General features: G+C 42.1%; 1 protein-coding gene across 2 annotated transcripts in view; it reads right to left on the reverse strand.

The window, feature by feature from the left end:
* The window catches only part of cep85l (centrosomal protein 85, like), a 304,765-nt gene extending 277,854 nt beyond the window's left edge, over positions 1 to 26,911 (reverse strand). Inside the window, exon 1 of one of the 2 annotated variants that reach the window (XM_072555891.1) lies at positions 26,868 to 26,911. Coding sequence is in view for 1 of the 2 variants with exons in the window: in XM_072555889.1 (XP_072411990.1) it covers positions 26,628 to 26,640 (13 nt within the window). In the remaining variant the exon portion in view is untranslated. Of the gene's footprint in view, positions 1 to 26,627; positions 26,695 to 26,867 lie in introns of those variants that run through there. The other variant, XM_072555889.1, reaches the window with a different exon arrangement.
* Positions 26,912 to 27,133: the final 222 nt, after the last annotated feature.

Here is a 27,133-nt window from a genome sequence, read left to right on the forward strand (position 1 = left end):
GTTCTACTCACTTCACTCTCGGAAGGACGTGATGATACTGGAAGGGGTACGGAGGAGGTTCACCAGGATGTTGCCGGGGATGGCAAAATTGAGCTATATGCAGAGATTAGATAGTTTGGTTTCCTTCCACAAATACTATTAAACACAGTAAGATATGTATTTGTCAGAAAATCCCACAGCAAAGCTATATGGGTAAAGAGTTGCTAATATAGCACCACAGCTCAGCACAGTTGCAGTTACATAATAAAATAAAGAAATGCAGACACTGGGAATCTAAAACATAAGCAGAAATTGTTAGAGAAACCCAGTAGGTCTGGCAGCATCTGTGGAGAGAGAAACAAAGTTAACCTTTTGAGTGCAGTTACCCTTCTTCTGAGGAAGGGTCATTGGAGTTGAAACATTAACTCTGTACTCACTCTACGTATGCTGCCAGATCTGCTAACTTGCACCATTATAATTAGTATTTGTCTGAAATTTGATATTTTATTTACTTGGGACAGATTTTCCACAAGTGTACAGAACCATGGGAGAAAACATGCAGCCATACACAACATTTCCTCAGGCTTTCCTCCACAAGTCTGCTAATTGAGAACAGGAAATGCACACTGAAATTCTGTGGTGTTTTATAAGAGATCTTTGAATGAATAATTTGTATCAAATTATAAATCTAAATTCGGACTTTCAGTAAAAATGGACTAGTCCAAGAAATAGGCTTAATTGAGCCAAGAGTTCAGCACAGATCATGGCAGTCTTTGAGGTGGATCTCAGCTCCTCCCCACCCCCCACCCCCACTTGAGTTAGCAAAGGCTACATACAGTACAAAAACAGAAAATGTTACAGAAACTCAGCAGACTGATGAAGAGTCACCAGACTCAAAATGTTAACTCTGCTTTCTTCTGACAGATACTGCCAGACCAGCTGAGTTCCTCCAGCAATTTCTATACTTGCTTCAGATCTCCAGCATCCATAGTTTTTTGTTTGAATTTATTACATACAGTACATAAAGCCTTGCTTTCCTTTTTTCAACATGATCCTTCTTTGGCATTGCCAAATAATGCTTATTCTTTGGTACAGGGAAACAGCAGCATGTGGGTAGGCAATCCTTAAGTCTGTATGAAAAATGGGCTGACTCTGTTGCTGCTCTGAGATGAAACTAATAAGACCTGACCTTGTTCTGTTTTCAATCTTTAATGTGATACCAGCCCCTAAAATAAAACACTTTTGCAGATGAAGTGTTTGCCCTTCTATCTTTGTACAACTTCCTTTGCTCAAAGCACATTAGATTCTCAGTGTTTGGAGCATGATCAGTATTTTAATGGTGTCCTTTTTTCATTGGGTTGCTTCGACAGGAAATACAACCCATATGTGGTGCAATAAAATGTTTTTCTGCTTTCTTGTTGTAATAATCTGATTTTTCCTTTGATATGTTCCTGGTTGAAATTGAGTTTAATATTTCTTGACATTAAATTTTTAACCTTTTATTTGTAAACTACTTTTCAGCTTACAAGTTGAGCTTCACACAAATGTGAGGAGCTAAACATCTGTTTTGTATAAAACTTTTATTTTATTTCATCACTGTTGCAACTCTGAAATTAATAAAGATGGCTTTCAAAGTGAAGTTTAAACAATATAGTTCAGAAGAAAACAGACGACGAGTACACTTTTACACAGTGAATTATAATGACGCAGAATGCGCAATGTGTGTGTTATGGAAGCACATTTAAAAATAACTTCCAAAATCTAAATGGAGAAGTATTTGAAAGGGATTGCATTGCAGAAAGGTCAGGTCATAGGACTAATTGGATAGCAATTTCAAAGAGTTTGTACTAATATGATAGGCCAAATGGGTTCCTTGTGTTAAAAAAAAGGCAGAGTATGGTTTAAACAGAGAATTACTGCAGAATTCTGAGGTGTAGAGAGCTCTAGATATTCTTGTGTGTGAGTCACAAATATTGTGATGCAGGTTCAGCAAGTGGTTATGATGACTAATGGAATGCTATTCCTTAATAAGGGAGGAATTGGACATACAAATAAGGAGATTATGCTTCACTAGTACAAGGCATTGTTGAGGCCATATCTTAGAATCCCGACAGTGTGGAAACAGGCCCTTTGACCCAACAAGTCCACACCGACCCTCAGAATCTCCCACTCAAACCCATTACTATATATTTATCCCTGACTAATGCACCTAACTTGCACACCCCTTAACACTATGGGCAATTTAGCATGGCCAATTCACCTAACCTGCACATCTTTGGATTGCAGGAGGAAACCAAAGCAAACCCACGCAGACATGGGGAGAATGTGCAAACTCCACACGGACAGTCACCCAAGGCTGGAATTGAACCCGGGTCCCGAGCAGTATGAGACAGCAGTGCTAACCACTGCATTACCATGCTAGCCCACATCTTACACACTGTGTGTAGTTTTAGTCTCCTTAATTAAGGAAGGAGGTAAATATGTTGGAGGCAGTTCAGAGGAGGTTAACTACACTGATACTTGGAATAAGCAGATTGTCATATGACGAAAGATGGGACATTCTGGGCTTGTCTTCACTGGAGTTTAGGAGGTGAGGTGTGATTTAGTTGAACTTTATAGGATCCTAAATGGGTTGCCTCGGTGAATTTGGAAAGAATGTGTATTCTTGTGGGTTAGTCCAGAACTAAAGGGAACCCTTTAAAACTGGGGTCACCCTTTTAGAACAGAGATGAGTGGATTTTCTCTTCTCTTGGATTGTTCTGCCTCACAAATATTGGAGGTGCGTTCTGGTTATGTCAGCTAAGAGTCAACCAAATCGTTGTTGGTCAGGAGTCACATGTAGGCCTGGATGGCGGATTCCTTCTCCTAAGAGAATTTTTACTACAGTTAACAATCATTTTATTACTGTTATTAGACTTTGAATGCAGGATTTTTAAAATTTAAATTCTCCAGTGGGATCTGAGGCCAGGTCCCCAGAGGAATCCTGAGTGTCTGGATAACACTTGGTCCAGCAACATCAATGCCTCATAACCCCTGACCATTTCCTCTTACTTAATCTTTTTGATGATCCTCCTTTGCAGAATTCTAAACCCTCATGACCATACAGGCTTAACTTTTTTTAAGTAATGGGACAGAACAATGATGCCCACCACAGACTCCGAAAATACAACTGGGAAATTGCGCGCCAAAAGCCGTTATTCCAACAAGCAACAAATCAAGAATGGACAGACTCGGTAGAATGAGCCATAAACACCTAACAACGACCAACACAGATAAAAAAAAATCGGGACCTGAAGAAAAAACTTGACAAACTCACAAAAAAAAGACAAAACCGATAACAGAGGGGCATGGAGAAAGAACTTATCAGACCGGACCCTATCAGACACAGAAGAAGTGGTACTAGTCAAAGGATTAAATTTCAATTACCATGACGCTGACAAGAAGGATTTCCTCGTGGCCTTAGAAACCACATTGAAGGACAACAATCTCACGGAAGAAACACAACAAACTATCAGACAGACAGTTGCACCTACTCTGAGCCAAAAGAGGGAAGGAAACAAACTGAACACACAAGAAAAGAAAGCCCTAGAAAACCTCAAAAAAGACAAAAACATCATTATATTACCTGCAGACAAAGGTCAGCTCACAGTCATCCTGAACAGAAGGGACTACATAGAGAAAGCCAATGCACTACTTGCAGACACCAACACCTACCAACAGGTGGCGCTAGACCCGACCCCACAACTAGGAAACAAAATTACATATCTCCTAAGAAAATTACACAATTCCGGACAATTAAACAAGACGGAATTCCAGAAAATGACACCCGACGGGACCAACACCCCACGATTCTACGGACTACCAAAAATCCATAAACCAGGAGCCCCCCTCAGACCAATAGTCTCACTACCCGGAAGACCAACTTACAGACTGGCCAAAGAGCTACACGCAAGACTGAAGTACCTAGTAGAAGAGTCACAGCACTCCACCCAGGAATTCCTAAAAATCATCAAGAACACCAAAACAGAGGAAGACGAAGCAATGATCTCATTCGACGTAACAGCACTGTTCACCTCCGTCAACATCAACCTAGCAAATGAAGCACTCACCACACTTTTAGAACAGACCATCACACACACACCAACCACCATCAATCACATTACTAACGAAAACATCATGAAGCTAGTGGACCTGTGCCTCACCACCCACTGCACTTTCAACAACATAGTCTACAAACAAACCAATGGCACACCCATGGGATCTCCGCTATCAGGATTCATAGCAGAAGCTGTAATGCAAAGGCTAGAACAAACAGCCCTGCCAATCATCAAACCAAAAATCTGGGTTCGCTACATAGATGACACCTTTGTCATCACAAAACAAAATAAGATAGAAGAGACATTTAACATCATCGACAACACCCTCACAGGCATAAAGTTTACCAAGGAGGAATAAACTGACAATAAACTCGCATTTCCGGATGTCACAGTAGATAAAAAGGACAAGGGAAAATTACAAACTTGCGTATACAGAAAACTGACAAACACTGACCAAATACTCAACTACACCAGCAACCATCCCAACACACACAAACAAAGCTGTATCAGAACACTACCCCAACGAGCCACCATACACTGCAGCACATACGAACTTCAAAAAACAGAGGAGAACCACCTATACAACGTATTCAAGAAGAACGGATACTCAAAAAACACAGTGCGCAGATTTTTCAAGAACAAACCACGACAAGCAGACAAAACACAGCCAGAAACCCTAACCACCTTACCATATATCAAAGAAGTTTCAGAAATGACAGCCAGACTACTAAGACCCCTCGGATTCCTAATGGCATTCAAACCCACCAACACTCTCAAACAAAAACTAACAAACTTAAAAGACCCAGTACAACCCATGGACAAAACCAACGTCGTCTATAAAATTCCATGCAAGGACTGCCAGAAACACTACGTAGAACAAACAGGAAGAAAGTTAGCCACCAGGATACATGAACACCAGCTAGCCACAAAAAGACACGACCCCCTCTTCCTCATAGCCCTACACACGGATGAAAAAAAAACACCATTTCAACTGGGACAACACATCTATCCTGGGACAGGCTAAGCAAAGACATGCCAGAGAATTCCTAGAGGCCTGGCACTCCAACCGCAACTCCATAAACAAGCACATAGATCTAGATGCCATCTATCAACCCCTCAGAAAATGAACAGGAAATGACATCACCATAAACCCCAGGAACCCCATCCAGGAGAAAGATATCAATAGAAAGTAGGAGACAACAGCTTCGCTTCACTTGGAGGTCACCACTGATGATGTTACCTAGCCAGGTAATGAAACATCTGGATATCAAACCTACAGCTCAGCGAGCAAGCCTACACCCTAATGGGACAGACCTGTTCCTTTGATCTAACGTAATCCTTGATTTCTTTTGTTAGCCGTAGTTGGAGCAATTTGCCTGCTGGGTTATTGTGCAATTGCTCCAACTGCTCCAAAAGAAATGTATTTTTGTCGAAAACTATGTATCATATCTTTAAATGTTATCTATTGTCTGTCTATCATCATATCTTTAAGATATTTGCCAATCCATTATAACTAGTTTACCGAAATTGTTTTCCAGTTTCTTTGTTTAAATGCAGGATACAGTTTCTGACTGAAGTACATTATTTTCAAATTTAATATAAAATGCTAGCATATTATGATCACTCATTCTTAAAGGATGCTTTACAACAAAATTATAAACTGGCCCGCTCAGAGCACATTACGAGACCTAAAATGGTTCGTTCCTAAAATGATTCATCAATGTACTGCTTTACAAAACCATCTTCTATATATTCCAAAAATTCATTCTCAAGCATCACTACTGTTTACGTTTACCTGATCTATATGTAGAAAGTGAGGACAGCAGATGTTGGAGATCAGAGTTGAGAGTGTGGTGCTGGCAAAGCACAGCAGGTCAGGCAGCATCGAGGTGCAGGAGAATCGATGCCCGAAACGTCGATCTTCCTGCTCCTCGGATGCTGCCTGACCTGCTGTGCTTTTCCAGCACTTACCTGATCTATATGTCAATTGAAACCCCCCATAATTGCAGTATTACTCTTGTTTTACACTCTAATAATTTCCAGATTTTTACTACAATTTATATTATTACATCCGTTTGGTGGCCTATAAATAAGGTAAAGTCACCATAGTCCCAGAGGACCATTGGGCTGATTTCTCATTAGAGAGACATAACTGGTAGGAGTATAACCTGAGGGTCAACATGCCTAAGGTGAGGGGTGAGGTTGAGGAGGTAGGATCTTAATGGTAACCTCACCCTGTATGGGAAATAAATAAAGCTTTTTTTTGCTCCTTGCTATTTTTTAGTTTCATACAAATTAATCCAACTTGTTTCAGTTTAGGTTAAGGCCATCACTCAATACAAGACTAATCCCACCAACTTTTTCCAGCTTTCTATTGTTCCTTAACATCATGTACCTTTGGATATTCAAGTCTCAGTTTTATCTTGTAGCCACACTTTTGCATTGAATATCATGTCATATGTATGAAATTTTATTTGGGCTAATGAACTGTCATAGAATAAAGGTTGGAAGTCACATGACACCAGGTTATAGTCCAACAAAGGGGCAGAGCTCTGAAAGCTTGTGTTTTTAAATAAACCTGTTGGACTATAACCTGGTGTTGTGTGACTTCTGAGCTTGTCCACCCCAGTCTGATACCGGCATCTCCACAACATAGAATAAAGACGAATAAGCTCTTGCAATTCCTGACCCAAACATGAAAAACAAGACCAGGTGATCCAGGTGAATCAGAGAAGAAGGTACCTGAGACTAGACTCATCACCAGTGCAGATGGTGACAATGATGATGGTGATGGGGATGGAGGTGGGGGTGGGGGTGTGGGAATTCCACATGCAGCCATGCAGGGACATTCAGAAGCCCACTTATATGAAAGTTAAGGACATGGAGGTGAAACCATTATACGGGCTGTAGATTCCAATGGTGTGGGACTTCAAGAGTTAGATTAAGCAAATTGCTGCATATATGCAAGCAATGTAAGGAACAAGCATCAAAGAACAAGGGAGAGGTAAACCAGACATCATTCTTGAAGGATGCACCTCATCATACTCAGGCAGACCTTTACCCAATGCATCAGTGACCTGATAAGGGACCAAAGAATAGTTTGATAAATACCAAGATCTCAAGTGAAAAACAGACATTTCATTTCTGATATTTCTTCATAAATCAATACCATGCCAAAAGTTTGACTGAAAAGTTTTACTCAGCAGCTATATTAATATGTCGAGGTTATGAAAGAGGAGGAGGTGGGAGGAGAGGAATGCCAAGTGTCAACAAAACCAGGGCTCTGAGGCTCAGGGGATTGCAGTTGTGAACAAACCTGCAGCAGTTGAGGAGGGAAAGCGCAGCTTCAGCATGGTCTAACTGTACGCTGAGTGAAGGCATTTCAGTAAATGAGTGAAAGGCAGTGACAGTGAAGATTTGGCATGGCTTGGGATGCCATTAGATCTGTAAACTGATGGATTAGGAACTAGTGTGATGTCAGTGGCACTGAGATCACAGCAACATCAAACCACCTCTCTACCAGCCCTTTTCTAATGTCAGCTAGGGGCTTGTGAGTCATTTGCCAGTGATCAACAAGTATATTTATTTGCTCACCGATGCCCATTCCAAGAATGCAGTTTGTTCAGCCTATCATGGACACAGACAGGCAAGCTGCCCTCACTGTGGGATTTGCAAATATTGCTGGATTCCCTCAGGTACAAGGGGCCATCAACTGCATTCTTATGCTCCACAGCATCATCTAACCAAGAATCCAAACAGGAATGGATTTCACTCACATAGCGCTGCTTCTGCCTGACTCCTGACATAAACGGGGTGGGTGGTGGTGATGAGCAACAGTTGACTTATGCTCCTGAGTTACAGAGAATGAAGTACTGCCTGGATGCCTTTTAAACATGGCACCCAGAAGTTGAAGCTTGAAAGGTGTAACCGGGGACAATAAGGACTTCTTACCAATCTGCTTATAAACCTTAGTGTTTAACAATTACATGCATACATCATAAGCTGAAAGCCTGAGAAGATTTTAATTGTGTAAAAAAACACAACTTGGCCCTGGGTAGAGGGAGAACCTACTTCCACAAAGACTCAAAACTAGCAACGTTTGCCCATTGTTTAAATAACAGCCAATTCTTTCCAGGAAAATCCACCTTGAAGAACATCACACCTTTAATATATTGTCTGAGCTGAGCTGTCACCTTTTTTTATAAAACCTTAAGTTATCTCAAGAACGCAACTTAAAAGAACTTCTGGGATTTACATATTAATGAACCGAAATCTGCAAACCAGTCTAAAAGATGAAAGACTCAACAACAATCTAGATTTGTTCAATATATCGTTTTAATTGCATGAGACTGTGACCTTTTGCTATAAATTCTGTGTCTTATGACTCTGCCCACTGGTTACCTGTTGGACTATAACCCTGGTGTTGTGTGATTTTCAACTTCATCTTGAAGAAGTTCCCCTCTTCCAAGTTCTGACAGAGGTCCCTACATCTAAAAGGTTTATCCTGCTCTGCTCCCTTCACAGATGCTACTTGACCAGCTTTGTTAGTTTTTATTACTGTGCCTTTGTGCTGTGCATACCAGTTAATTCACAGAACATTTAAGACTTCTGAATATATTGTTCACATAAATTTTCTTTAGCATTATAGTGGGCAGGAATTTCCTTTTCTGAAAAATCTTCTCAGGGTGGGTAATGTTGGCATTCAAATGAAAACTGTTCACTTTAATCCAACAAAGACTTATTGACCTGAAATGTTAACGCTAACTTCTTCTCTCTGTTTATATACACATATGATCAGCCTTTTTATTTACTGTGGCAGGATAAGGTGTTAAGTATTTTCTACACTGGCGCCTCTGAACTCTTTTTTTTCAGTTGTGTGCAGGATCCCCAGAGGCAGGGTGTGTGGCTTAATTGCTGACTTTGTAAGTGACCCATTATTAAGTTTTTAAAAATAACCTGCTGTTTAGAAATTCTCCATTAGAATATTCTCACCAAAATAATTAACCATTGCAATCTCAAGGCACCCAGTGACGCATTTCTTTACATATACATTGTTATATTTCACAACAGATCAAAGTAGAATTACAAACGTTTTATTCCATGAAAAATGCTGTCCCTTAGCAAAAAAATCCTGAAAGAAAATAAGCTGCATTTTATAAAGCAGCTCCTATTTCCACAGGATATCTGGAGTGTTAGCAATGAAATTTACTAACTGTTACTTAAACAGAAGTGGTAGCCAATTTACACATAGTAAAAATCACTGAAAACTTTTCCAATAGTCTGAAAGCTGAAAAAAACCCATAGTTTAACACGCTGGCTCTGCAGTTTGAGGAGTCAGGATGATTGTGGAGTTATTTACAAATTGCTTGCAAGATCTGAGTCCAGGATTCATCTCCTTATCACTGCTGGCTAGAATATCCAGGTGTGGACACTCCTGACAGAATGAGCAACATGCCAGGCTAGGTACGTCTAGTCACCCCATCACAGAGGTGGGCCATTTCTATGGCTTGTCTTTCACTGCCCTTCAACAGAACCCTGATCAATAGTCTCGTTCGGGGAACTTTCTAAAAATAAGTTCACAAGTTTTTATCCACGTTGACCCTGTGCTAAGTAATGACATCCGCCATCCCTCTGGTCCTCTATAGCCCTATTGATAACCCCTGGCCCCTCCTTGTTTATTCACTTAGTTTACACGTGACTGATGAGTCATACAGGAATGACGGTTTGAGACCTTTATGATACTTAATGGGATAACCTGCTTAAAATGAGAAATAAGACTGCTGGTGTGATTCCATTGAATGCATCAATTTGCTATTGATGTACATTGTTGTCAAACAGTGAAAAATTTGGATTTAAATAATTAAGAACTTGGAAGTTAGAACAAGAAAACTTAGTCAAATCTATCCATTGGATGGATATACATGAAGAGAGAGCTGGAGGATCTTGTAAGTCTATATATAAATATTAAGTGATCTATGAATGGAAAACTTGGGAAAATCCACCTTGCTCACAGGCTAATGGGGGGAAAGAGTGATGATGAACAACAATGAGTCAGGAGGAGGGGAAATCTGAAATTACATGGATGGGATGCCACACTAAGGGTGCAGAATGAGCCTGGGGGTTGTAAAAGTGGTATTGCCACAGAGGCCACCCAAGTCACCACCACCCAGGTATAAGCAGCCAATTCCCAATGAGAGTGGGCATGTGGAAGTCCCAAACAAATGCCTTGCCTTTTGAATGCCCTCACGCTAAAAACTGTTGGGAAAGTATTCTATCATGATAAACCCCTCGAGGCAGTACCAATGATGTCAAACACGACAAAGATAGGGATTACCAGATTGAAGTGTTCAGAGCAAAAGGAATCTGCACGTGCAGCTTTTGGGATAAATCCTGGATGAAGCCCGATGATAGGGATAGTGGGTAGGAAACAGGACTAGAAATCTGCAGAGGACAGAATTAAATCAACGCAGCAAAGATATTTAGTCAATGAAGCAGCCACAATACTTAACACAAGTAAAGTCCCCTTAGACCCAAAGGACTACAGGGCTGCAGTCTCATTAAAGAGAGAGGTGATTGCTGGTGGTTTAACCCAAGAATCACCACATTTTAAGTGAGGGGAGTGGTTGAGAAGGAGAGTCCTTCATGTTAACCTCAGTAGGTGCTAAGTAAAGGCAGACAAATAGCACTATTGATCAACGATGGCAGTTGTGCAATAATAAAAGTTGACCTTGGTTCAGGAGATCAGGATGTAGAGCCTGTTCAGGTGGAGATGAGGAATAGTAAAGTAAAGAAGACATTACAGGTGTATTAGGAGGAGCCAACTAACAGCCAACTACTTTACAGGCCCTGCAACAGTAACCACACAGTACGATGGAGTAGACAAGATGAAATATTGGGTATTTGCAGCAAAGAGACACCAATGATCATGAATGACTTTGAATATAAAATCAAAAAAATCAGATTGGCAGTAGTATCCTGGATATAGGATTTATAGATTGCTTTCTAGGTAATTTCTTAGAACAGCATGTTCTGGAACCAACAAGAAAGCAGGTTATAGTCGACTAGATGTTGTGTGACCTGACAAGATTAATTAATGACCTCAGAGTCAAGGCAACTTTAAGTAGCAGCAACCACAATATGATTGAATTTTACACCGAGTTTGAAAAGGAGAATATTGGGTCTAAGATTAGTATTTTACACTTAAATAAGGTCAATTGTATGGGCACGAAAGCTGAACGAGCTGAAGCAAACTGGCTTACTAAGCTAGGTAATAGATCAAATGAAACACATGGCAGACATTTAAGGGGCTATTTCAGAAAAATATATTCCTACTGCAAAGAAAACTTTGACTGCAGGTAATAGCAGAGTATGACTAAAGGTCGGTTAGGAGGAAGAAACTAGACTATGAAAAGAAACTAGCTGCAAATGGATAACAAGAGTTTCTACACATACTTATCAAGAAAAAGAACAAGTATTGGTCCTCTAGCAAGTGTGAATGGGGTGTTAATAGTAGAAAATAAGGAAATGGTTGGTAGAATTAACAAATATTTTGCTACTGCCTGCGCTACAGGGGTACAAAAATCATTCTGGTAATAGCTGTAAATTAGGAGATAGAAGGGAGAGAGGAACTTAGTAAAATTAGATTCGCTAGAGAAGGTCTACTATGCAAACTGACAGAGCCATGGGTTGACACGTCACATGTCCAGACGTACTTCATCCGAGGGCTGTTACAGAGGTGGCTAATGAGTTCGTAGATGCATTGGTATTAATATTCCACAATCCATTCGATACAGAAAAGTGTCCATCAGATTAGAATGTAGCAAATCTAATCCACAAGGGAGGAGGTGAAAAACAAAAAAAAAAGTTAGCTGAACATCTAGCTGTGCACTTCGAAAAACTCAAGGTAATCAGAAAGAGTCAGCCCAGATTTGTAATGAGAAAATCATGTTTAACTAATTTATTAGACTTCTTTGAAGGAATAATGTGTCCTAAGGATAAAGGGGATGCAGTAGATGTACTGTACATGGATTTCCAGGAATCATTTGATAAAGAGCTAAATCAAAGTTTATTGCCAAAGCTTAAAGCTCATATGCAGAGGGTAACATATTAGCATAAACAGATTACTGACTGGTTGGTAGAAAATAATGAATCAGCACTTATGGGTCTTTACCCGATTGGCAGGATGTGATGAGTGGAGTCCTGCAGGGATCTGTGCTGAAGCCTCAATTTTTTACAATTTATATCAATGACTTAGATAACAGAAATAAAGTCGTGGCAGCCAAATTTACAGATTTCACAAAGATAAACAGGAAAGTATGTTATGAAGAAAATTTAAGGAATTTTCAGAAGGATACAGATAAGTTTAGTGAATAGCAACTTGAGCATTAGATAGCAAAACATGAACTTGTTCAATTTGACAGGTAGAATAAAAAGGCAGAGGATAACCTAAATGGAGGGTGACTGCAGAAATCTGCGTTGCAAAGGGATTTAATGTTCCACTGCAGCCTAAATCACAAGAAGTTAGTATGTTGTATAGCATATAACCAAGAGGGTTCACGAGATACAAGGGGAATTGAACATAAAAGTAATGCCTTACTTGTGCAGGGCAATGTTGAGACCACATATAAAAAACTGTGTCCAGTTTTTGTCTCCTTATTTAGGGAAATGTAAATGCATTGGAGGCATTTCACAGTAGGTTCACTACATTGATACATGAAATGAACTTGTTGTCTTATGAGGACAGTCTGAGTTCAGTTCCACTGAAGTTTGCAGAGTGAGGAGTTACTTGATTGAAGTGTTTGAGATCCTGAATGGTCTAGACAAGTTAGACACAGAAAGTTATTCCCTCTTGTTAATCAGTCCAGAACTAGGCAGCATTGTTGTAAAATTAGGGATGCACCTTTTAGGACAGAGATGAGGACACCCATTTTTCTTTCAGAGGATTTTGCAATATTGGAACTCTTTACCTCAGAAGATGGTGGAGGTGGAGTCATTGAGTATTTTTAAGACTGGCATAGGTACATTATTGTTATGCAAGGGCATCAAGGGTTTCAGGGGAAATATGACTGAAGACTTTGTAGTACAAACATCACGATAAGTCTCACAACGGCTATCCAACTGCTGCCCATCCTCCTCAGCATCATTGCACACCTCCAACATCACTTTATCCCCTTGAGCATCTGCCATGACATTCCAATACCAGGCTTACATTTTTGTTTAAGATCCTTTTAAAATTTAGTTTACATAAATTTTAGAATCAACCACTAAGTGCAAATCCCCTAGTGAAATGGTTTTCATGAGCAATCATTGTCTTTACATGTCAACATCATACTTAAACACTGCGCTTTTACAGAGAATTAAATAATATATAAAAGCTATTTAAAGAATGCATTGAATAAAACACTTGATTTAGAATAAATGACAAGGTTCATGATCCTTTGTCATTTTATCATAAATCAACAGTAAATGCTGGCAGGGGCTACTTAGCAACCAATTATCCCACCAAAACAGTTTCAAACAATAGATCAAGTGCCAAAAGAAACAAAAGCCTGGATTTTCCACTGGTCAGCTGGTTGTTATTGCAGGGTAGATAGAAATGGAACATAGGCACCCTGCAGAAACTCCAGCAAGTAGACCAGCAGGAGGCTAGAAGAACACAGCAAGCCAAGCAGCAACAGGAGGTGAAGAAGTCAATGTTTCGGGTATAACCCTTCTTCAGGACGGGGGTGGGAATCTGCAAATAAAGGGGGAGGCGAGGGCAGGGTGATGAAATGAAGACAGGTAGAGGGTATGACCTGGTTGGTCAATAGGAGGAATGAATCTGGAGCAGTGGCAGGGAGAGGAAGGGGCTGGGAAGGGAGTCAGGGGATGGGGAGGGAGGTTATTTGAAATTGGAGAACTCAATTTTGAGTCCTCCAGACTGTAGTGTGCCCAGATGGAAGATTAGGTTTTGTTCCTCCAATAGGTGCTGTGGTTTGTTTTGGCAGCGGAGGAGGCAAAGGATGGTCATGTCGGAAAGGGAGTGGTTAGCGGAATTGAAATGGGAAGTCTGGTAGGCCGTTGCGGGCCCGATTGAGATGCTAGGAGAACAGTTCCCTACGTTTACGCTTGATCTCCCCAATGTGGATAAGACCACATTGGGAGCACCTGATGCAGTAAAATAATTTGGAAGAGAGGCAGGTGAACCTCTGTCTCACCTGGAAAGACTGTTTGGGGCTCACTGGCAGGTTTTGCATCTTTTCTGGTTGCAGGGGAAGGTTCTGGGGGTTTGATGGTGAGGGTGGTGTGAACCAAGGACTGTTAGAGGGAACGGTCCTTGCAGAAGACAGACAGGGGTGAGGAGGGGAAGATGTCCTTGGTGGTGGAGTCTATTTGGAGTTGGTAGAAGTGTTTGAGGATGATGCATTGGATGCGGAGATTGGTGGGCTGGTAGGTGAGGTCAAGAGGTCTCTGTCCTTATTACGTTGGGGGTGGGTTACAGCAGCGGAACGGGGAATGGGGGTGGTACGGTGGAGAGCTGTTTGGATGATGGAGGGAGGAAAAGCACATTGTTCAAAATAGGTGGGCATCTGCAATGCTTGCGAGTGGAATGTCTCCCCTTCCACACAGATACAGCAGAGGCGGAGGAATTGGGAGAAAGAGACAGAGTTTTTGCAGGATACTAGGTGGGAGGATGTGTAGTCCAGGTAGTTATGGGAGTCTGTAGTTTATAGTAAACGTCCATATGGTGACTGTCACCGGAGATGGAAATGGTGAGGTCAAGAAAGGGGAGGGAGGTGTCTGAGATGGACCAAGTGAATTTGCGGGAGGGGTGGATATTGTGGGTGAAGTCGATGAACTACTCCAGTTCAGCCTGGGCCCAGGATGCTGCACCAATGCAGCCATCGATATAATGGTGGAAGAGTTAGGGTAAAGTGCCTGTGAAGGTGCTGAAGAGGAACTGTTCGATAAGGCCGACATAGAGGCAGGCGTAGCTAGGGCCCATTCAGGTAACCATGGCCACCCCCTTGATTTGACAAAATGGGAGGAAATGCTTTTGAGGGTGGAGACCAGTTTGAAGAGGCGGAGGAGGGTATTAGTGGAGGGGGACTGGATGGGTCTATTGGAGAGAAAGAAGCAGAGGGCCTGGAGGTTGTCCTTGTGGGGTATGTACATGTATAAGTACACCACGTACATAAAGAAGAGAAAGACACTGTGGGCCAGGGAACAGAAAGTTATTGAAGATAGGGAGGGTGTAGTTGGTGATGTAGGTGGGAAGTGTCTGAACTAAGGGAGAAACGATGGAGTCAAGGTAAGACGAGATGATGTTTGTGGTGCAGGAGCATGCCAAGGGGTTGGGTTGGCCAGGGTAGTTGGGCTTTTGGATCTTGGGGACCAGGTAGAACCAGGCAGTATGAGACTGGGAGATCACCAGAGGCAATGAGGGCACCGATGGTGTCTTGGATTTGGGCATGATGGGTTGTGGTGGGGTCATGGGCAAGAGGGAGGTAGGATGTGGTGTTGAAGAGTTGGCGTTCGGCCTCTGCGATATAAAGGAGGGAGTGAGGTTGGAGTGGGTGAGTGGGGTGGAGAAATTGAGGTGGCCGATGTCATGTCAGCAGTCAGCAATGAAGAGTTCTAGGACAGGTAGAAGGACTTCAGGTTGACCAAGTGGAGGAGGAAGGTTGGAGTCAGGAGAAGGGGTCAGCCTCAGGTGACCGTCTGTGTGGAGTTTGCAGCATCCTCCCCGTGTCTGCGTGGGTTTCCTCCAGTGCTCCGGTTTCCCCCCACAGTCCAAAGCTGTGCAGGTCAGGTGAATTGACCATGCTAAATTGCCCACAGTGTTAGGTCCATTAGTCAGAGGGAAGTGGGTCTGGGTGGGTTACTCTTTGGAGGGTTGGTGTGGACTTGTTGGGCCGAAGACCTGTTTCCACACTGTAAGGAATCTAATCTAATGTAATCTGAGGGAAGTCGGGAGTTTTTGTCAAAGAAGATGGCACGGAGGCTGAGGCAGTGGAAGAAAAGCTCCACGTCACGGCCGATCTTAAATTTGTTGAGGTGGAGGCAGAGGAGTACAAATGTGAGCTCTTTCCTGAGGACAGACCGTTCGGCCTCAAAAAGTTTGAAGTCTGCGAGGGGGGGGGGTGTGGAATAGTGAATATGTGGCAGGGTTCGGGGGTGGGGTTTTCGGTGAGTCTGGGTGTGGCTGGGGTGGGGAGGGAAGGGTGATAGCATATGGTGGGTGAGGATTGGATATGTTGTGTGGGGGAAGGAATGGATGTGGTGGAAAAGGGGGATTGGGAGAGGGTGGGATGGGGGTGTGGGAAGGAGTGCGGGGGGGGGTGAGGTGAAGACGGAGAAGAGGAGGGGTAAGGTGCATTGTGGGAGTGGATGGGTGAGCAGGGAGAGCTGGTGTGCTGGTTGGCTGCAGAACTCCAGGAAAGCAGCTTAGAATATTCCATTTAATGCTGGGCAATTGCCTTAAGCCTGAACTCCTCCAAAAGCCTCCATTTAAAACTGAGATCTTACAGCCTTCCAATACAAGTAAGTAAAACAGTTACATAGTGTCACTCCTCAGAAACTGTTAAACTGACCCCATACTTATCTCAGACATACATAACTACACCTTTCCAGAGTAACACCACCAGACGTGACCCTGATCTGACACCATTGCCCTGCTGCCCCAAACACACTTCCTCTTGCTGCACACCAGACACCTCTTTCTACCAGCTACACCCAACAGCTCCACAACACAACAATCCTCCACTCCACCAGGCATAACCCACCATTGCTGGATCTGACCAGATTCACCCCGGATCCCTTGCCGGACCTGACCTGACCAAATCTCTTTGGACCCAATCCCTACCACACTGTTGCTCACCACCAGACCCCCACCACTGTTGGAATCTTAACCCACCCGCTATACTCCCCCTCCATCAGACTGGATTTCTCCCATGAACCCCAACCTACCCAAAACACTGTCATCTGCCACCTGGCATCCTACATGCTTATCATCTTAGTTCACCTTGTCCAGTTGGCACTCTATCTACCTGGCTCCCTCAATCCTGACTCATCTGGCATCCTAATCTATTGCTAGCTGTCACCCTTCCCAGCTGGCATCCTATCTACTTGGCACATTGGCACTCTCCCCCACTGCACCTTATCCCCTTATCCATCTACCCTCCCAGCAACCTAACATCCCATTTACCTTTTGTATTCACAGTCTGAGAGCAGCTGTCAGGATCTTTACATTTTAAAATATGGCGGCTGCGATCAAACTGTAAGCAAACAAGGGGTATGATTTGCCTTCTGCAGACAGTTCTGTGGTACGAGAGAACTGTTAGAATAGAATACCGCTCCACATTTCTTAGGATGCCTTGAACAGAATCTCCTCTCAGAAATGTGGAATTAGCTTTTGCTTTCTCAACAGGGACTGGGGTGACAATCTGCATGAGATTTCCACAGCTCTGAAAGTCCAGCCCAATATGTTACTGCCACTGTGCTAAATTTTGCCAGTTTTTATTCAATACATTGTAACAACTTATTAACATTTTCTTGACACACTGCAGCAAACATATGATGCCAATAAGACTGAGAAAGAAAATCATTCCTTAACTTAAGGTTGCATACCTAAGGAAATTCACTTGGCATCATATAATGCCATGCAACAAATCCACTGGGTTTTTCTAATTAACATTTATAGCACAATTATCTTCCAAGTATCTTCAGAGTAAAAGCCCTCACCTCAGAGAATCACAAACTCTCACCTAATCGAAGAATATAAGATATGAAATGGGACTGACAAAGTAGATTTGGAAAGGATGTTTTCTCATGTGGAGCAGACATGGAGTAGATTTAAATAGGAGGTAGATGGATTTTTAATTAGTAATGGATTGAAGTATTATGGAGGGTAGACAAGAAAATAGAGTTGAGGCTGAGGTGAAATCAGCCATGATCGAATCAAATGGAGAAGCAAGCTAGTGGGCTGAATTGCCTACTCCTACTCCTGCTTCGCGTTCTCATATTCTTTTGATCCTATGAACTGACCTGAGTGCAAAGAATTCATACTAAGAACAAAACCTTTGCCCTGATCAATAGTATTCATAGATTTCACCACCTTGTAAACCTTCATATTACCTCCTAAAATGACAAGCTCACAAGAATCCATGTGAAATTTAAATTGCAAAATAGGCTCCAAATACAGGGGCAGGTCGCTCAATATCACTAATCTGTGCCCATTAATTCTGATATGGTCAACACTCTTAGCAAATACCAGCCACAACTCAGATAATGTGACACTTACTACCAAGTCTCAAAGATCAGGGATCATGTTCCACTGTACAAACTGGAGCTCAATAATTAAGACTGACATTGCAACAAGGGAGCAATGCAATATCAGAGATGCCGTCTTTCAAATGAGATATGAAACTGCAACCATTTGGCTACTTAGATGGAAAAATCCAAGGAACTATATTGAACGGGAGTTAGCCCCAATATCCTAAACAATGATTATCCTTCAAACATCACAGAAAGAAAATGACTTTGCTATCACAGTGTTGTTTGTGGGAGTTTGCTATAAACAATGGGGCTCCCACAATTCCTACTCTACAAAATGGATTATATTTTAAAAAGTACTTGATTGGCTGAAAAGTGTTTTGAGATGATTGGTGTTGCAAATAGTGCTGTACAAATGCTCATGTTGTTTTCCTTTTCATCTGGACTGCCTGCTGATTTGCAGGAGAGCTGAGTTACCTCTGCTGAGACTCTCAGTAGGAGGCCAATTCTTTTTAACACCAGCACTGTTCAAAGCCAGACTGCATCGCTCAAAAGGGACTTGCATTCTGGCAGGATCAGGCAGTGTCACTGTGTGCAGGCCCAGGAGAACACAATTAATGAGCAACAAGGTGGGAGCATATTCCAGAATTCCACACTGACTGCCTTTGAGGAGTGGGACAAAGGAGAAAGATTTTCCAAACTGTGTGAAAATTATGTTAATTTCTGTCGCAATCAATGGCAAAAGTCACAACGCAAGTGACTTTTTTACAGAAACCTTGAAGCCAAGAGGAAATCCTCTTTAAACAATTCTGAAAACCACCAAATGCTACACTCACAGCGAGCAAATAAAAAATCAATCAGCAACCAAATGTTTTGATGATCCCTTTACATTCAGCAGACACTCCTGCTACTGAATATAGGTTCAGCCAAGGTGAGGTTTGGAGATGGAGACGCTGGAATGTTAAGCTCCAGAATGGGAGAGTTGGCATCAAATCACTGTTACATGCCTACTACCATTATAATTTGTCCATTTTATGCATATCAGTTGCACTCAGTAACATCTCCAACTTCTGGTGCTATTTTGGACCACTTATACACTATGGAACCCAATTTTGCAAGTGCAGGAAATCTAGTGTCATTCACTTACAATTAAACCAAATATGGTAGTGATGGCAACACAGTGTTGCTACTGCAATATGTGGAAGTTGCTGGATACGAAAATGTCTTCCAGAATGAACACATCCATAGTTAGGGTGTGCAGCTCAAGGAAATTTGAAGCTGAGTAAAGAAATTGGAGTCTGAGCTGCAGACATTGTGGCCCATCAGGGAAGAAGGAAGCTACCCGTATGCTTTGCTCTAGAGGGTGCTTACACCCTTCTAAGTAATTCAAGATTCATCTGTGATCAGGGATAGGAACGTGTAACTTCAGGTGATGCAAGTATGAGGCCCCTCCAATTGTCCAAGGTTCATGCAAGTGGTGTAGACCAGAGTGTGACTGCAGGGAAAATGAGCAAACTTATCACAGCAACTTGATACAGCGAGTCATAGAGATATACAGCATGGAAACAGACCCTTCCATCCAACTCGTCCTAAATTAATCTAATCCCATTTGCCAGCATTTTCAAAAATTCATTCATAGGATGAGAGCGTCGCTTGCTAGGCCAGCAAGTATTGCTCATCCCTAATTTCCCAGAGGGCATTTAAGAGTCAGCCACACTTTTATGGGTCTGGAGTCAGATGTAGGCCAAACCAATGGTTTTTCCAACAATGGTTTCATGGTCATCATTACTCCTAATTCCAGATTTTGTTTTGAATTCAAATTCCACCATCTGCAGTGTAGGATTCAAACCCAATCCCAGAACATTATCTGTGTGCCTGGATTAACAGTCCAGCAATAATACCACTAGGCTATTACCTCCATTTGGCCCATGTCCCACTCAACCCTTCCTATTCATATACCTATTCAGAGGTCTTTTAAATGCTGTAATTGTACCACCCTCTACCACTTCCTCTTGTAGCTCATTCCATACGTGCACCACCCTCTGCATGAAAACGTTGCCCATTAGGTCCCTTTTAAATCTTTCCCCTCTCACCCTAAACCTATGCCCTCGTGTTTTGGAGAAAAGACCTTCACTAGTCAACCTATCCATGCCCCTCATGATTTTATGAACTTCTATAAGGTCACATCTCAGCCTCCGATGCTCTAGGGAAAATAGCCCCAGTCTATTTGGCTTCTCCCTATAACTCAAACCCAATTCATGAAAGATCACCACCAATGCCTCGACAATCTTCTCAACTATTTCCTTCAGAACCCTCATAGGAGGCCATTCAGTCTGGGGGTCTTATCAACCTTCAGCTTGCCCATCACCTTCTCCTAAGATATCACATTTGGCTACTTAATCAGATAAGAGGCCATTATGTTCGAAAGTGAATGTCCTCCAAGAAATATCACAAAAATAGGGAGGGGGTGGGGTGGGAGGGGTTGGTGGTGGAAGGCAAGTGATGAGGATGACACAGAGAGTCTACAGAAGGATTCAGACATGATTAGAGAGTGGACAAAAAGTTGGCAAACGGAATATAATGTGTGAAAACATGAGGCCATACACCTTTGCAGGAGATGCTGAATATTTAATGACAGAAAGACTGCAGAAAGCTGTAGAACAGAGAAATTTGACAGCATTAATCACAAAAAGATAGCATTCATAACAACAAATGCTGGAGATCATAGTGGGTCAGACAGCATCCATGGAAAGACAACAAGCTAATATTTCAAGTCTAAATGACTCTTCATCGCAGTTCTGATGAAGAGTCATCTAGGCTGGAAATGTTAGCTTCACTCTCTCTCCATGGATGTTGTCTGACGTGCTATGATCTCCAGCATTCATTGTTTTCAGTACAGATTCCAGCACCTACAGTAATTTGTTTCTAAGATAGCAATCAATTTCAGGAGGTAATAGGGAAGGCCAATGGAATTTTGGCTTTTATTCCAAAGGGAATGGAGTATAAAAGGGAACTACATGAGACACTGGTCAGACCCCTGCTGGAAATGATACATTACCATTGGAGGCAGTGAAGAGCAGGTATGGAGGGTCTGTCTCATGTGGATTAACTTGGACCTGTACTCACTGCTATTTAGAAGAATGAGGGGTGATGTTATTGAAACATATAAGATTCTGAGGGAACTTGATTGGCTAGAATTGAAAAAGTTGCCTCTATATGTGGGAAAGTCTATGACCAAAAGGACATATTCTCAAAAATAAAGGGATAGATAAGGAGGAATTTCTTCTCTAAGAAGGTAGTGAATTTGTGGAATTCTACACCATAGAATATTAAGACTAGGTCATTAAGCATATTCAAGGCTGAGATAGAGAGATTATTAATCAGTGAAGCAATCAAGAGTTCTGAAGAAAGTGGAGTTGAGGATGATCAGATCATCCATGATCTCATTGAATAGCAAAGTAGACTTGATGGGCTGACTAGCCTGTTTCTCCTCCTATGCCTTATGGTCACAGCACCAGTATTTTTCATGCTCCAAGAGGGTGACATTTATCACCAAGCCTTCAATTATTTTTGCCTAGTATTTTAGAAGTACCGACAGATAGGTGAAAAAATGTATAAACAATATAAATAGAAAATGGGCAATTGTTTTGTAACCTACTGCTAATTAGGTTAAATTAGATAGAATTTAAATGATATCAACACTGTGATTATTCATCAAACTGTTCTAATTCCTTGGTACACTCAAAGCACTGCGTTTTGAATTTTCATTGCATCTGTGCATTTCTCAGCAAGGTTAACTCAGCTTTCTATTTTAGTTATTGTTAGTTTGAACTCCTGTCTATACCTTTTAAACTAGAAAATTGATTTTGTTCATTGAGTTAGATTCTTTATTTCTTAGGTTTGCTGCAATGCATAACAATAGTCACTTCCATTATCCAAGCAAGATATTCAATATTCCACCTCAAATAAATGTGCAGTGGTGGTATCCCATCACAGAGTGAGGTCCTACAGAAGTAGAGGTTGTTACATATCTGTGGGTTCTTTGATTGAATAGCTAATTGATTCCCCACCCTACTCTTTAAACAGTCATAGAGAGCTTAAACAAAGAATCTTCTGCCCATCCTGTCTGTTCCAGTCAAAAACAACCAGCTAACTATTCTAATCCAATTTTTCAGAACTTGGCGTGCAGCCTTGTATGCCTTGACATCACAAGTGCATATCTAAATATGTCTTAAATGTTACTGAGGGGTTCTGCCTTCACCACCCTTCCAGGCAATGAGTTCCAGATTCCCAATACCCTCTGGCTGAAAAAGTATTTCTCACATCTCCTGTAAGCCTTTTGACCTTTAGCTTAAATTTACAACCCCTGGTCACTGAGCCCTCCATCATGACAAAGTTTCTTCCTGTCTACCCTAACTATACCCATAATAATTGTATAATTCTCAATCATGTCATTTTCCGCCCCACAACCTCCCCCCACCACACGCCCCCCCGACTGCCCCTCCCCCCCCAACCTCTTCTCTACTTTAAGGAGAATAACGACTGTCTGTCCAACCTCTCATCAAATTCTCCAGCCTAGGAAATATCACGGTAAATCTCCCCTTCCTCCTCCCCAGTGCTGATACATCCTTCCTGTAATGTGAATTCCAGAAATGCACACAATACTCCTGCTGTAGCCGAACCATTGTTTTATAATACTAACATCTCTGCTCTTCAAACTCTATGCCTTGACTAATAGAGTTACATCATATACCTTCTTAACAACTTTACATATGGAAATGTGGGACTTTTTCAAGGAGCAGATACGACGTGTCCTTGATATGTATGTACCGATCAGGCAGGAAAGAAATGGTCGTGTGAGGGAGCCTTGGTTGACGAGGGAGGTTGAATGTCTAGTAAAGAGGAAGAAGGAGGCTTACATAAGGTTGAGGAAACAAGGTTCAGACAGAGCAGTGGAGGGATACAGGATAGCCAGAAGGGACCTGAAGAAAGGGATTAGGAGAGCTAAGAGAGGGCATGAAAAATCCCTGGCGGATAGGATCAAGGATAACCCCAAGGCATTCTATGCGTATGTGAGAAACCTGAGAATGACGAGAACGAGGGTAGGTCCGATCAAGGACAGTGGTGGGAGACTGTGTATTGAGTCGGAAGAGATAGGAGAGGTCTTGAACAAGTACTTCTCTTCAGTATTTACGAACGAGAGGGACTGTATTGTTGAAGAGGAGAGTGTGAAACGGACTGATAAGCTAGAAGAGATATCTGTTAGGAAGGAAGATGTGTTGGACATTTTGAACAACTTGAGGATAGACAAGTCCCCCGGGCCTGACGGGATATATCCTAGGATTATGTGGGAAGCAAGAGAGGAAATTGCAGTACCGTTGGCAATGATCTTCTCGTCTTCACTGGCAACGGGGGTGGTACCAGGGGACTGGAGAGTAGCGAATGTTGTGCCCCTGTTCAAAAAAGGGAATAGGGATAACCCCGGGAATTACAGGCCAGTTAGTCTTACTTCTGTGGTAGGCAAAGTAATGGAAAGGGTACTGAGGGATAGGATTTACGAGTATCTGGAACGGCACTGCTTGATTAGGGACAGCCAGCACGGATTTGTGAAGGGTAGGTCTTGCCTTACAAGTCTTATTGAATTCTTCGAGGAGGTGACCAAGCATGTGGATGAGGGTAGAGCAGTGGATGTAGTGTACATGGATTTTAGTAAGGCATTTGATAAGGTTCCCCATGGTAGGCTTATGCGGAAAGTCAGGAGGCATGGGATAGAGGGAAATTTGGCCAATTGGATAGAAAACTGGCTAACCGGTCGAAGTCAGAGAGTGGTGGTAGATGGTAAATATTCAGCATGGAGTCCAGTTACAAGTGGAGTTCCGCAGGGATCAGTTCTGGGCCCTCTGCTGTTTGTAATTTTTATTAATGACTTAGATGAGGGAGTCGAAGGGTGGGTCAGTAAATTTGCAGATGATACAAAGATAGGTGGAGTTGTGGACAGTGAGGAGGGCTGTTGTCGGCTGCAGAGGGACTTAGATATGATGCAGAGCTGGGCTGAGGAGTGGCAGATGGAGTTCAACCCTGCCAAGTGTGAAGTTGTCCATTTTGGAAGAACAAATAAGAATGCGGAATACAGGGTTAATGGTAGGGTTCTTGGTCAGGTGGAGGAACAGAGGGATCTTGGGGTCTATGTACATAGATCTTTGAAGGTTGCCACTCAGGTGGATAGAGTTTGTAAGAAGGCCTATGGAGTATTATCGTTCATTAGCAGAGGGATTGAATTCAAGAGTCGTGAGGTGATGTTGCAGCTGTACAGGACTTTGGTTAGGCCACATTTGGAGTACTGTGTGCAGTTCTGGTCGCCTCACTTTAGGAAAGATGTGGAAGCTTTGGAGAGGGTGCAGAGAAGATTTACCAGGATGTTGCCTGGAATGGAGAGTAGGTCATACGAGGATAGGTTGAGAGTTCTCGGCCTTTTCTCGTTGGAACGGCGAAGGATGAGGGGTGACTTGATAGAGGTTTATAAGATGATCAGAGGAATAGATAGAGTAGACAGTCAGAAACTTTTTCCACGGGTACAACAGAGTGTTACAAGGGGACATAAATTTAAGGTGAAGGGTGGAAGGTATAGGGGAGATGTCAGGGGTGGGTTCTTCACCCAGAGAGTGGTGGGGGCATGGAATGCGCTGCCCGTGGGAGTGGTAGAGTCAGATTCATTGGCGACCTTTAAGCGGCATTTGGATAGGTACATGGATGGGTGCTTAATCTAGGATAGAAGTTCGGCACAACATCGTGGGCCGAAGGGCCTGTTCTGTGCTGTATTGTTCTATGTTCTATGTTCTATGTTCTATCTCTCCGAATTCCCTAAAGGACTAGTTTAATGGACAGGGCGAAATTGAGGACTGCAGATGCTGGAGATCAGAGTCAAGATTAGAGTGGTGCTGGAAAGCATAGCAAGTCAGGCAGCATCCAAGGAGCAGGAAAATCTGGAGCAGGATTTTCCTGCTCCTTGGATGCTGCCTGACCTGCTGTGCTTTTCCAGCATCACTCTAATCTTGACTCTAGTTTAATGCACACCATAAAGCTTCCCAGGATCCTAACTTTCATCTTTGCCTTGTCTGTCCTGCCCAAGTGCATCACCTTGCACTTACCTTTCTCTATAACCCAGTCTGCAAATAGAGTGATAGAGTCATGTGTTTTCTCTTTAAGAGGTTGTGGAAGTCCTTTTTGAAAGTTATGACTGAATCTGCTTCTATCAATCTGTCATGTATACCAGATTGTAATTGGCTTTGGAAACATTTTTCCTCATATTGCATCTGATTAATTTACCAGTATTTTAATGTCCTCTGATTACCAGCACTCTGCCGATGGCAAGTTTGTCCTTATTTATTCTAGCCATGCTTTTGAATACTTGTATCAATCACCTCTTAACCTCTGTACCATGTAAAATAACTCTAATTTCTGTACTCATTATAAACAACTGAAGTTATCTATGTCTGCTAAATGTTCCTGCACCACTTCAAAAATCTACATCCTTTCGAAAGTATGGTGCCCAGAATTGACCACAACATTCTGGATGGGGGCTAACCAGTGTTTTATGAAGGTTCCGCATAACTTCCACACGTTTGATTCAATTACTATTAATACAACCAAGAAGCCCATATGCCTTCTAGCCTTTGACTGTTTGTCCATGCACCATCCACTCTGTATCTACAAACCTTCCAATTTCTTAACGTGCTCAGACGCTGGAATTTAGGTGAAGTTGGCTAAAGCCTTCACAGAATAAATATGTGCAACTGCAACAACAACTTTCATTTAAACAGGGTCTTTAGTTTAATGTGTTCCCAAGACACCGCATAAGAATATAATCAGGCAAATATATCACGGAAAATAACAGCTACCAGGGAGGCAACTTGTTCAAATAATGTATATAAAATGCTCAAAAGAGCCACTGTTTCAGTCTGTCTTTGGTAACGGACTATGAAGAACCAACAGTTAAAAATGACAAAATTCAAAAACTTAAGTTTAATCTGGTATAAATTGAATATCATATCATTTCATCTGCTTGTACATGTGCATCACTTCACAGGAGAGAAATCAGTTTAAAACGTTTCCTATGCATACAGTTATTACCCCTCCCCCCATTTCCTCTTATGATCTTTCCCCGACCCTTAAGAAGCATAATCATCAAATGTAGGATCAGTTAAAAATAAATCACACTGCCATCCAGCCCATCAACCCTTCTCTAGCTTGGTTTTTAAATTTAGAAAACAAAATCTTGCAAGCAGTCGACTAACTTACTTGTTTTTCTCATTATCTCGACATAACTTTAGCTCAAACAGTACTTCGTTGCATCAGGAAGTTGCGGTGCCTGGGGTAACTTACAAAACCCTTTAGACAGGAACTCCGATTTCAGTCACACAGTGCAATCGGTACATTTCTCAGACACACATAACGCAATTTCTGCTGTTTGGAAAGAAGACAGCATCGCATTTTACACCCACGGTTATTAAACAACAGTTTATCAAACGCAGGCTTTACCTGGCTTTAAAGATTAGTGACACAATGCAGACAGAAGAGAAAACACTTCGCCATGTGTGCGGATGACTGATAACATCTTCTCCAATGGCAAATTGAGACAGTTTGACAACAGAATAATAAAGGGAAAATGGTACAGCCTTTTAAAGTTAAAAACCCATTCCATTCAATGCAAAACTAATGAACAGACCTTTTTTGAGTTTGGATACAGAAAAGAGGCAGAAGAATCACAGATTATTTTTGTTCTGACCTGATAAATAAATCCTGAG

Source organism: Chiloscyllium punctatum, chromosome 3, assembly GCF_047496795.1.
Source record: "Chiloscyllium punctatum isolate Juve2018m chromosome 3, sChiPun1.3, whole genome shotgun sequence".
Lineage (NCBI taxonomy): Eukaryota > Metazoa > Chordata > Chondrichthyes > Orectolobiformes > Hemiscylliidae > Chiloscyllium > Chiloscyllium punctatum.